Raw genomic sequence first — 12,323 nt, 5'->3', positions numbered from 1 at the left:
AGGAATGTGATGAGTACATGCATTGGCTAAGAATAGGGCACTTGGTCTTTTGTTCACTGGAATCTACTTGATATTCTAGTATGTGCTGAATAATTTAACTGTCCTTGAATAGGAGGGATAATTATAAAATAATGTAATTTAAAGTTAGTTGTGAAGCAAAATATAGGAGAATGTTTTTGACGTAAGGCTTTGAATCTCTTCTAAGTGTATTACAATGTTGAGCATGTTTTTTATAAGAATGTTATTAGTGATTTATTTTTCAAGTTTGCAGTAGTGTTTAAGATAGATCATTTTATTATTAGAAGAAAAAAGGAATGAGCAAGTGAAAAATACAGAAGCATGTTCAAGTTCAGCTGCTGGATCTAGAAGTGGAAATAGCAGTGTTGAGAAAAATGTTGATTTTGATTGGCAAACTTTGACTTGAGATGAAATCAAGAATAAGTGCAAGGCTTTATAATGAAGATTATTTAAAATATGGTTTTAACAAATAAGTAAACGCTAATAAAAATGACAGACCTTAAGGACTGTTTGTAATAGTATCCTTGAAAATGAAAACATCACACCTTCAAAATTACAAAGAGCCTAAAACACAGAATGCTAAACTTGTCGGTAAGCTCCCCAAAGATTTTTCAAAGAAAGATTAAAAAGGCAAGTTACTCTCAAAATTTTTTAGTTGTTTTATGACTGTTTAAAAACCAAACCTGTTACCATCGAGTTGATTCTGACTCATAACGACCTTGTAGCACAGAGCAGAAGTGCCCCCATAGGGTTTCCAAGGAGCGACTGATGAATTTAAACTGCTGACCTTTTGATAGCAGCTGTAGCTCTTAACCACTGCACCATTAGGGCTTCTCTGTAACTATTACAAAAAAAAAAAAAAAGCCTTATTACAGTTGTATTTAATTCGTGTTATGTGGCAAGAGAAAGTGCTTCACACACATGATAAAATAAAAAATTATTCCTTCAAGCTGGAAATGGTGTGTGTGATTTTTTCTGAAAAGTAGCTGATAACTTAAACATTCTATTAGTTGTAACACAATATATTGCCAAATGTGGACTGTTATGGGTCATTTAGAAGCAATATGTATCATATAATTACATTCTGGTGTAGATTTAGCAATCCACTTTGATATTACAAGACGTAATATTTTTAGTTTATATCAGATATGTGTAACAGAATGATTTCAAGGCGGATTTATTGGGTTATGGCGAACCCTGGTGGCACAGTGGTTATGAGCTCGGCCGCTAACCAAAAGATAGGCAGTTCAAATCCACCAGCTACTCGTTAGAACCCCTGTGGGGCAGTTCTACTATGTCCTACAGGGTCATTGTGAGTTGGAATCGACTCAATGGCAACGGGTTTGGTTTTTTATTTTTTATTGAGTTATTGAAATTTATTCTTACACAACTGGATTATAGTTATTAACTGAAATTGGAAAAGTGCACTGTTGATCGTTTAAATGATTTCCAAGTGATAGAGCAGTAGATATGACTAGAAAACGGAGTTAACTTTTTTTTGAAAGTTGGAAGCTACACGGAACTATAGAGTTGTGGCGCCCAGATAAATCTCCTGGGTCTCCGGGTGTATACAAAAATGTAGTGAAAGTTGTTAATATTTTTTCAGGACGCTCATTGAATAATCAACTTTTCGAAATTTGTTTTCACAGGTAGGGAAGCTAGCCATTATTAACTGTACTCACTAAGTACATCGCCACATTTCGTTGATGGTTTCAAGAGAACTTTCTGAGCAGAGTATTTTTTAAGATGATATCAGGTAACAAAGTTGGCACATGTAGATATTTTTGGCATTTTTAATGAATATTTGAAAGTGCAAGGACAAAACAGTTACAGATTTTAACATGTCAAACATATCCAAGGATTCTGTAATTTCTAGTGTTATAGCAAGTAAAGCTTCCATGTGATCACCCTAACTACCACATGTTCTCAAACATGTTGCTACATACAGAAGAGATCATTATTAGTATAGACAGTGGGAATGGAATTAAAGTTAGAAAGACTGTTCTTTCTTACTTCCTGCTCAAATTTTTCATCGTAACATTCTAGAAAAAAAATTTTGAAACATAAGAAGAAAACATCTATTTGGTTTTCAAAACTCTGAATCAATTATTGAGTTAAACTTGGTGCCTGAAGAAAAAAATGAATTAATGCAGCTTAGTTTTTAATTACACTGAAGAACAGTTATAAAGCATTGAGTTATCATCATTTTAGATTAAGTTTAAAGAATATCCATTGTCAGCTAAAAAGAGTTTTGCCATTATGCTTCTTTCCAATTTTTTGTTTGAACTGGAATTTTCAGGTTTAAATTAATTTAAAACGAAACAAAAAAGAACACACTCCATGGTGTATTGTCTGCATATGTTCTGGACTAGAATAAAATGAGAATAGGCAAGCATACCTGTTGAATTAAATAATTATTTAAATAATTAAATAAAATCTTATATATACTCTGTTTTTACTTTAATATACTTAGAAAAGATAACTAATGTTTTGTGAAAACTTGATATACATACACATAGACATCACACTGAGTCACAATGTATTTCTTACTGTGCATCTTTGTAAACTAGTGAAATGAGTTCCTTTATGTGGCCTTTTGCCTTGGTTTTTTGGAGAAACAGTTTGAGAGATTTTTTTCCCTAAGCCCTGAGGGGTTACCTTTGCCCTAGTTTTCAACTCTAGAGGGTTTATTACTTTTGTCCAGATTGATTGGCATTTCCTGGGTAAATTGTAAACAGCTTCCTTTGATACTTTTTGTCTGGCCCTTGGCTGCAACCTGCCTTGTGATTGGTATGCGCCTTGTGGGGATTGGTCAATAGACTATGCACATGAGGTGAGTTGTAGCCCAGCCTTGCCTACTATGCAAATGAAGTGTCTGTGGCCTGCTGAGAGGGGATTGGTCAGTTCGTGGCCTTGGTGGGAGTGCCATGTCTGGAAATTGACAATGAGTTTGTGTATTCAAGCAGCCAGCCCCACAGAGATTTGAGGTAGAGAGAAGCAAGAAGAGGAGTAGCAGAAAGAAGCAGAAGAAAGAAAGAAGCAGCAGAGAGAAGAGGCAGAGAGAGGAGGCAAGGAACCTCCTAAAAGTTGTAACACTGGTCAAGGGCTGTAACACTACAGAGGGCAGCAGGACCGGAAGGGGCCCAGCAGCAGAGCCTGTGGTGACAGATGGCAGGGCCGAGAGGAGCCTGTCCTCAGGGCGCTGAGAAGAGCGTGTCCTCGGACAAGGAGCCTGGCCTCAGGTTGGCTAAGAGGAACTGAGAGAGCTGTCCTGCACTGAAGAAGGGAGACTGCCCGCATGCTTCCTGATCTAGATCCTGAATTGTAGCCTGTGATCTTGATCCCGAGTTGTGGGCTGTTCCTTAATAAACCACTTAATTGTAAGTACAGTTCAGTGAGATGTTGCAGTGAATTGCCAAACACAAATGGGGACGAGGAGAGTGCTGAGGGAAGGGAGAATGGCCAGTGTCAGAGAGGGAGTGGTGCAGCAGCTTGGAGAATGTAGAAATCGGGGATATAATTTGACTTCCACCTCGTAGGAATTGACTTTGTGCAGATTCTTACACTTGAAATTATTCTTACATATGCAGAAATTTCAAGAAACTTTTCTAGACATTCTGCAGTTTTGATTTTCTGTTTCTTCTTTGACTCATGAGTTGTTTAAGAGAATTTTTAGTTCCCATGTTTTTTGTCTCCACTTCTGTTATTCATATTTTATTTTATTGCACTATAGGCAAAGAGTGTAGGCTAGGTCATTCTACGCTATTTCCCCCCATTGGGAGAAGGCATATTCTCTATTATGAGTATGTGTATGTATGTTTGTTTATTTACATATTAGATCACCTTTATTAATTTATTATATAGCTCATTTGTATGTTTTTTATAACTTTTTAGTTTGAAATAATTTCAGACTTACAGAAAAGTTGCAAAAAAAAGTACAAAGAATTCCTATATACCCTTATTCCAGGTTCCCCAATTGATAACATTTTACTACATTTACTTAATGATTCATTCTCTTTCTCCCCTCCGCCACTTTTTCTCTCTTTATACCCACACGCATACATTATTTTTCAGAGCCAGTTCAAAATAATACATACTTTTTTTTGGCCTACTCGATCTGACATAGGGTCATAAAGAGAGACTCCTACAGTTGCTGTGTTTTGATGAATTTCTCCTTTCATTTCTTGGAATTTTTGCTTTATGTATTTTGATACTATGTTATTTAATACATAAAGATCATGACGGTTACATCCTCATTATGTATCAAGTGCCCTTTTGTTTTTAATACTTTTTACTTTAAAATCAGCCTTAAATGATTCTAACATCATGTACTTTAGAACAGTATAAGAAACAGGGGCTCATAGGATAACCTGTCTGCCTGCATCAGAAATGCTAGGAAAGCAACCAGCCCAGGGGCAAGGACAAGAAGGCAGGAGGGGACAGGAAAGCTGGGTGAATGGAAATGGGGAACCCAAGGTTGAGAAGGGGCGAGTGTTGACACGTCGTGGAGTTGGTAACCAATGTATTAAAACGATATGTATGTTCATTGTTTAATGAGAAACTAATTTGCTGTGTAAACCTTCATCTAAAGCACAATTTACAAAATGTATCTCACCCCAACAAGGTTGGCATTAATCCAAAAACACGAAATAATAAATGTTGGAGAAGTTGTGGAGAGACTGAAACACTTACACACTGCTGATGGGAATGTAAAATGGTACAACCACTTTGGAAGTTGATTTGGTGCTTCCTTAAAAAGCTAGAAATAGAACTACCATACGATCCAGCAATCCCACTCGTTGGGATATATATCCTAGAGAAATAAGAGCCCTCACATGAGTAGATATATGCACACCCATGTTCAATGCAGCACTGTTTACAATAGCAAAAAGATGGAAACAACCAAGGTGCCCATCAACGGATGAATGGATAAACAAATTATGGCATATTCACACAATGGAATGCTATGCAACAGTAAAGAACAATGATGAATCCCTGAAACATCTCATAACATGGAGGAATCTGGAAGGCATTATGCTGACTGAAATTAGTCGCGAAAGGACAAATATTGTATGAGACCACTATTATAAGAACTCAAGGAAAGGTTTAAGTACAGAAGAAAACATTCTTTGATGGTTACGAAGATGGGGAGGGATGGAGAAGGGTATTCACTAACTAGATAGTACGTAAGAATTGTTTTAGATGAAGGGAAGGACAACACACAATACAGGGGAAGTCAGAAAAACTGGACTAAACCAAAAGCTAGGAAGTTTCCTGAATACAACCAAACTTTTCAAGGGACAGAGTAGCAGGGGCAGGGCCTAGGGACCATGGTTTCAGGGGACTTCTAGGTCAGTTGACGTAACAAAATGTATTAAGACATTCTGCATCCCACTTTGGTGAGTGGCATCTGGGGTCTTAAAAGCTAGCAAGCGATACATCAATTGGTCTCATCCCACCTGGAGCAAAGGAGAATGAAGAACACCAAAGACACATGGGAAGTATGAGAGCCCGAGAGACAGAAAAGGCCGCATAAACGAGAGACTCCATCAGCCTGAGACCAGAAGAACTAGATGGTGCTTGGCTACCACCAATGACTGCTCTGACAGGGCACACAACAGAGAATCCCTGATGGAGCAGGAGAAAAGTGGGATGCAGACCTCAAATTCTAGTTAAAAGACCAGACTTAATGGTCTGACTGAGACTGGAGGGACCCCAGAGGTCATGGCCCCTGAACTCTCTGTTAGCCCAAAACTAAAACCATTCCCAAAGCCAGCTCTTCAGACAAAGATTAGACTGGACTATAAGACATAAAATCATACTAGTGAGGAGTGTGCTTCTTAGCTCAAGTAGACACATGAGACTATGTGGGCAGCTCCTGTCTGGAGGTGAGATGAGAAGGCAGAGGGGTACTGGAGCTGGTTGAATGGACATGGGAAATACAGGGTAGAGAGAAGGAGTGTGCTGTCAGATTGTAGGGAGAGAAACTAGGGTCACATAACAATATGTATATAAGTTTTCGTATGAGAAACTGACTTGAACTGTAAACTTTCACTTACCCACCCAGTACCCATTAAAGCACAATAAAAAAGAAAGTTTTTTTTTAATGCGAGGAAAGGCTTCGTCATAGGTCAATGGTTTTCAGATGCTTTTGGTCTCAGAAACCCTTTTTATTCTTAATAATTATTGAGGCCCTCAAAGAGATTTGTTTTTTGTTTGTTTTTAAGGACTTTTGTTTATGTGACTTATATCTGCTAATATTTACCATTTATTGTATTAGAAATTAAAATTGAGGAATTTAAAAATAGTACTAATTTAAAAAAATAATGATCTCGTTATGTCTTAACATAATAACATATCGTAATAATCTTATCTTCCAAAATACAAGCAAGAGTGAGACTGACATTGTCTCACATATTCACAATTTCTTTATGACTTAACAGAGAACGGTTGGATGGTCATATCTGCATCTGTATTCCATCTGTTGCAGTGTTGTTTTGGTTAAAACATATGAAGAAAATCTGGCCTCACGCAGATAAGTAGTTGAAAAAAGGAGAGCCTGTATGACCCTTTCATGTAATTGAAGACATTCTTCTTGGTACTGCACCAAAACTCAACAGGTGGTAGTTCCTGAAAGGCTAGCTGGAAGATGGAATTTGAAACTACAAATGAAATTTCATACTCTGATATACTAAAATCCATCTTGCACTGGTGGTGCAGTGCTTAAGAGCTTGGCTGCTAACCAAAAGGTTGGCAGTTCGAATCCATCAGCCACTCCCTGGAAACCCTATGTGTTCTATAGGGTCACTATGAGTCGGAATCAATGGCAATGGGGGTTTTTGTTTTTTTGGTTTATTTTGGTCTTGGAATGTGTCATTTACCCATGTATGATTTTTACTTTTTGGATACCCTGAAAGGGTCTCAGGGGTGCCCAGAGATCCTCAGACCACACTTTGAGAACTGCTATTATAGGCCTACCATGAAGGTGCATCTGACTACACACAGATGTGTCTCTGAACCCAAGATTTGATGCCAAACCATACCAATAGTATTTTTTCTTCCCTGACAGTGAATATGCTGAGCACCTACTCTGTGCCAGTATGGTCTTAGGCCCAGGGAGGGACTCAAAAACCTCTGTTGAAACTAAGATTAAATGTGAGAGAATTTTAATTGAACTGTCTCTGCCTTTAAAGACCTCATAGGCTAACTGAAGAGGGACAGAACTAACAAGACGTAACAATTGGTGGACAATTGAATGTTTAAAAACTATATGGTGCAGACTATACCTGCAATCGGCTACAGTTCAGAAAAGGAAAAGTTCATCATTCATAAGAGCAGTGAAAGAAGATTATAAGGAGAAAGGCCTTTAAAAGAGGATTTAAATAAAGAAATGGGAATCTAGGAGAGGACACTAACAAAAGAACAGAAGTAGAAATGAGGATGGTATGCTCTTGTGAAAACTATAAGGACACCTTGCTTACTAGAACTTAGAGTAACTGGTGGGAATTGATGAGAGATGAATGAGTTGGCCATGTCTGTGTCATAAAAGTCTCAAAAGCTACACAGAACAGTCCAAGCTCAATTTGATAGAAAATAAGGAAGCATTGTAGTCCTGCCTCACCATCTTCTTAAAAACAAAAATCAGGCCAGTTAATTTTGCTGATTTCTTAAATGCTGTGTTCTCAGATACTCCTAAGTTCTAGAATATCACCAGGAGTCTTCCCATTCGTGTGTATAGATGTGACTTTTTTCCTTAGCTCAGATGATAGTGATTGGTTATCTTTCTCTGTCAGCCATTCACTCAAGTATTTTTAACACAGTTTAAGTGGCAAATACTCCTTGATAAAAAGGCTTTGTGTAATATCTCATTCTCCATACCAAAGCTCCTTTATAATATGTATCCAAGGGATGATTCATTGGTCGGTAATCATGAGATAAAGAGGAAAAAAAAAATGGCAACTTTGTCCTCTAAATAGAAAATCCAGTCCCTGTGTCTCTAAAACCACAACATTTTTTCCTCCAGTCACATTACATAATACCTACAACCCCTACCCCATATGTTCCAATGTTTTGCAGGCACGTGCTCTTGTTTCAGGTGCTTTGGTTAGGAGCTTTCCTTGAAGCAACAAGTCCATGCTCGATTTAGGGGAGCCCTAGTGCTGCAGTGGTTAAGTGCTTGGCTGCTAACTGAAAGGTCTGCAGTTCAAACTCACCAGCCGCTCTGCGGGAGAAAGATGTGGCAGTCTGCTTCCGAAAAGGTTGACAGCCTTGGAAGCCCTGTGGGGTGGTTCTCCTCTGTCCTGCAGGGTGGCCGTAAGTCGGGATCAACCTGAGGACAGTGGGCTTGGTGTTTTTGTTTGTTTTTTCTTTTGGAGCATGGGTGTTTGATTTCAACACTTCTGTTTGTTTTTTCTTTCTTTCTTCATGAAGACCTGAAGATGAGATGGTTTTGAAAAGACTTTCTAGAGGTTACTTGGTGGGAAAGGACCCCAACGCTTCCCTTTTCTACAAAGAAGAAGGAAACAAAAAATTTCAAGAGAAGGATTATATGGGAGCAGCAGTGTTGTACTCTAAGGTAAGACACTCTCAGCCCAGCAGGAGGAGCTGTCTCAATGACTTAATAGTATGTATTTCTTCAGAAGATTGAGCCATATTGCTGACTTTTGTAGCCAGTGTTAGCTTTGTCTGTAATTTGTGGTTTGGATTTGGAAAAGAAAACCTGGCAGAATTCTGCTATTGGTTATATTCTGAAACAAAGGGTAGTTTGTATCATATGTCCTGAATGCCATCAAGAAACTTCTGTTCCTGTGTTCCTTTCCCACATACCTTCAGACTCCTTATAGCAATAGGTTTCTTATACTCCTTGCCCTTCCTTGTTCATGTCTGTCAGCTCTCGTTGAACTGTATGCCTTTCCTGTCTGAATGACTGATGAAGACTGTTAGTCCTGATTTAGAGAACAGCTAGATCATGGTTAGCCACAGTGTTCGCTTACAACCAGTCTGACTTAGATGCAGAAAGAAAAATGAGTTCATTGTCCACAGCCCAGTTGAACTCCATTTTGAAGATTGTCAGTGAACATGCTAATATGAGCGGCCGTCAGCAAATGTTTGTTGTGTGACTGTGGTTTAACGATCACCAAGCTAGGTTTTGAGGAAGAATCAAGGCCCTTAACAATGTTACTCCCCTGCTTCCATAGTAGGAACTAGAACAGGATCCCCTCTGAGTCTTCCTTCCATAACTTTTAAAAGATTTATACGAGCCTACAGAAAGAGCGTACCAATCCCTTGCACCTCGTCTGTGATTTAATATATTTTTTTAAAAATGGAGATTTGAAAGGTACTGCAACTCTGAGTCTTGGACAGGCTGTGCTTAAAGTTTGGAATTAGCTTTCCCAAAATGATCAGACCTACAACAGTAGCTTTTGCAGCTGAAAGAAGCCCTGATTTGGAGTTATAACAAAGTATTTAGCTAAATAGTATAAGCTTTAGTGATTGCTGAAGGATTAAAATCCATTAAATGTAACGATCCAGCGATAAGTGGCTAATAGTTCTTTTTCAGAGCTAATAGATCTCTTCACCTTCATGCGTGTGCATCATAAATATGATCACATGGGAAGCTCAAGAAAAACAGGTAAAGTAACAAGTGAAGTCAGGCAAAAACTGAATGTCTGCTCAGGATGTCGAGGCAGATGAGCCTAGTGCTTTGCTGATTATAGTACTTTGCAATTCTATGTAAAGCTGCTATTTTCTTTGTTTTTTAAGATAATATGTGTTGTTTTTGTCTGATTGTAAAAGTAATGTTATGTTTACTTTGGAAAATGTAGAGAAGCATAAAGAGTAAAAAAATCCTGTAACTAGTGATGGACACTGTTAACATCTTTGCTTCTATCCATCCAGTCAGACTTTTTCCTCTGAAAATACATTTTTCTTTTACAAATTGGGATGATGCTGTACTTAATATTTTGTAACCTGCTTTTCCCCTCAACAATTTATTGTGACCATTTCCTCATGTTATTAACTTTTCTACTAGAACATGGTTTTTTTTTTTTACTACTGGCTTCATGTTCCGTTACAGAGAAGTATGGTACTTGATTTAATATCTGATGTTGGCAAAAGGAGCCCAGGGGTGCAGCGGTTTGCTAACCGAAAGGTCAGTGGTTTGAGCCCCCCAGCCACTCATGGGAAAAAGAGGTGACAGTATGCTTCCGTAAAGATTTACAGCCTTGGAAACCCTACGGGGCAGTTCTCTGTCCTATAGGGTCGTGATGAATCAGAATCTCTCGACAGCAGTCGATGGGTGATATGGCAAATTGTTTGATATCATAATGCTGCAATGAACATCTTAATCTATGTAAATATTTATGCACATCTGATTATTTCTTTAGGATAAATTCCTAGAAGGGCAATTTCTAGGTCAAAGGGAAAGTATTTTTTAAGGCCTTTGGTACTCGCTGCTGAATTGTTCTCCAGAAAAGAACTAGCTAACATTCCTTTAGTGGAGTACGAGAGTATTCATTTCTCCATATCCTAAGCAAATACTAGTTATTATGGTTATATTTGGAAAGCCTGATAGCATAGTGGCTAAGAGCTACAGCTGCTAACCAAAAGGTTCAAATCCACCAGGTGCTCCTTGGAAACTCTAGGGAGCAGTTCTACTCTGTCCTGTGGGGTCGCTATGAATCGGAATCAACTCAGTGGCAACAGGTTTGGTTTTTGGTTTTGGTATGGTTATATTACTAGTAGTAGTAGTTCTATTTATTTTTAATAAGAAATATGTTCACATAGTTAGAATCCAAAAGGTTCAAGACTATCCAGTGAGGTCTACTTCCCCTGGCGCCTAGTCACCTAGTTTCCCATCCCCAGAAGCCACCACTGGTAAATGTATCCTTCCAGAGATATTCTGTGCGTGTACAAATAAGTGTAATCTTCCCGTGAACACACCCTCTTTTTACATAAATAACTTTTTTTTACACACTGTTTTGCCCCATGCTTTTTTCACTTAACGATAATCTTGAAGATCATCCCACATGAGTACATGAAGAGTTTCCTCGTTCTTTTTTATGGCTGCGTGGTATCTCATTATGTTGTTATATTGTCACTTATTTAATCAGTGTCCTGTTCACTAGCATTTAGGTCATTTCCTATCTTTGGCTATTTCAGACAATTCCTTGATGAGAAACTTGGCACATGTATCATTTCGCAAGTATCTGCAGGATAAATAATTACATCATAAAATAAATTCGTAGAAGAATAGCCGAGTCAATAAATATATATTTATAACTTTGGTATAGATTGCTAAATTGCCATCCTTAATCATAGGACCAATTTACACTCCCCCCTGCTTTTGCCAACTCAGTGTGCTATCAATTTTATTTACTTTGCCAATCCGATAGGTCAAAAACAGTATGTCAGTAGAGTTTTAATTTGCATTTAGCTGATTATGAGTGAGGTTGAGCACTTTTCCATATATTTAAGAGCCACCTGTATTTCCCATAAGAACTGTCCATTCGTGTCATTTGCTGATTTTCCTGCTGGATGATTGGTTGTCATAATATTGATTTATAGGGACCCTTGTGAAAGAGTAAGGAAATAAGCCCTCTGCCTGTGATAAGAGTTGTGAATATTTTTTCCAGTTCATTGTTTGTCTTTCGATGTTGCTTTCACTGGTGTTTGCTGTGAAGACATTTTTAATTTTTATGTGGTCAAATTTATTAACCTTTTTTCTTATGACTTGTGTGTTATGTGTCATAGTTAGACAGGAGTTCCTCACTCCAACATTAGACTCTTCCTGTCGTTTCTTCTAGTGCTCTTACAGTTAGTTTCACTGAAGATTTTGATCCATTTGGAGTTTATCCTAATGAAGGGTTTATTGTATAGAGAGCCAACTTTATTTTTTCTCAATGGCTATTTTTTTATTGAATATTTTTATTGAATAATCCTCATCTTTTCTCCAGTGATGCCACCTTTATGGCTATGATTAATCCTTGCCAATTTGATAGTAGAAAAAAAAAAAATATCCCTTTTGTGTGGTAATTTTCATATATTTGGCTAAATTAACCACCTCTTTTCCACGCATTAACTGTTTGTATTTCTTCTGTTGTGAATTCCTATTTGTGCTGCTTGTCCTTTGTTATATGCAGGATTATGCTTGCAAGTATTTTCCTCTGTTTTTCATTTACCTTCAGTATTGTTTGTGGCATTCTGATGCTTTATCTTCAAAGTGCTTTGAATATTTATTTCCTCCAACTATGCTCTAGGGTGGTTAGAAATGAAGCCAAAGCAGCTGAAGCACAAAGAAGCTCAGT

At 37.9% G+C, this 12,323-nt stretch overlaps 1 protein-coding gene across 9 annotated transcripts in view; it reads left to right on the top strand.

Moving 5' to 3' along the window:
• Positions 1-12,323, top strand: part of SMYD4 (SET and MYND domain containing 4) — a 49,689-nt gene that overhangs the window by 18,456 nt on the left and 18,910 nt on the right. For 8 of the 9 annotated variants that reach the window (XR_002787412.2, XR_002787411.2, XM_023556269.2 and 5 more), the window contains exon 3: positions 8,449-8,593. Coding sequence is in view for 7 of the 9 variants with exons in the window: in XM_023556269.2 (XP_023412037.1) it covers positions 8,449-8,593 (145 nt within the window). In the remaining 2 variants the exon portion in view is untranslated. Of the gene's footprint in view, positions 1-6,429; positions 8,332-8,448; positions 8,594-12,323 lie in introns of those variants that run through there. The other variant, XM_064271520.1, reaches the window with a different exon arrangement.

The sequence above is a fragment of the Loxodonta africana genome, chromosome 18 (genome assembly GCF_030014295.1).
Source record: "Loxodonta africana isolate mLoxAfr1 chromosome 18, mLoxAfr1.hap2, whole genome shotgun sequence".
Lineage (NCBI taxonomy): Eukaryota > Metazoa > Chordata > Mammalia > Proboscidea > Elephantidae > Loxodonta > Loxodonta africana.
This window is presented reverse-complemented; position numbering and strand designations above follow the sequence as displayed.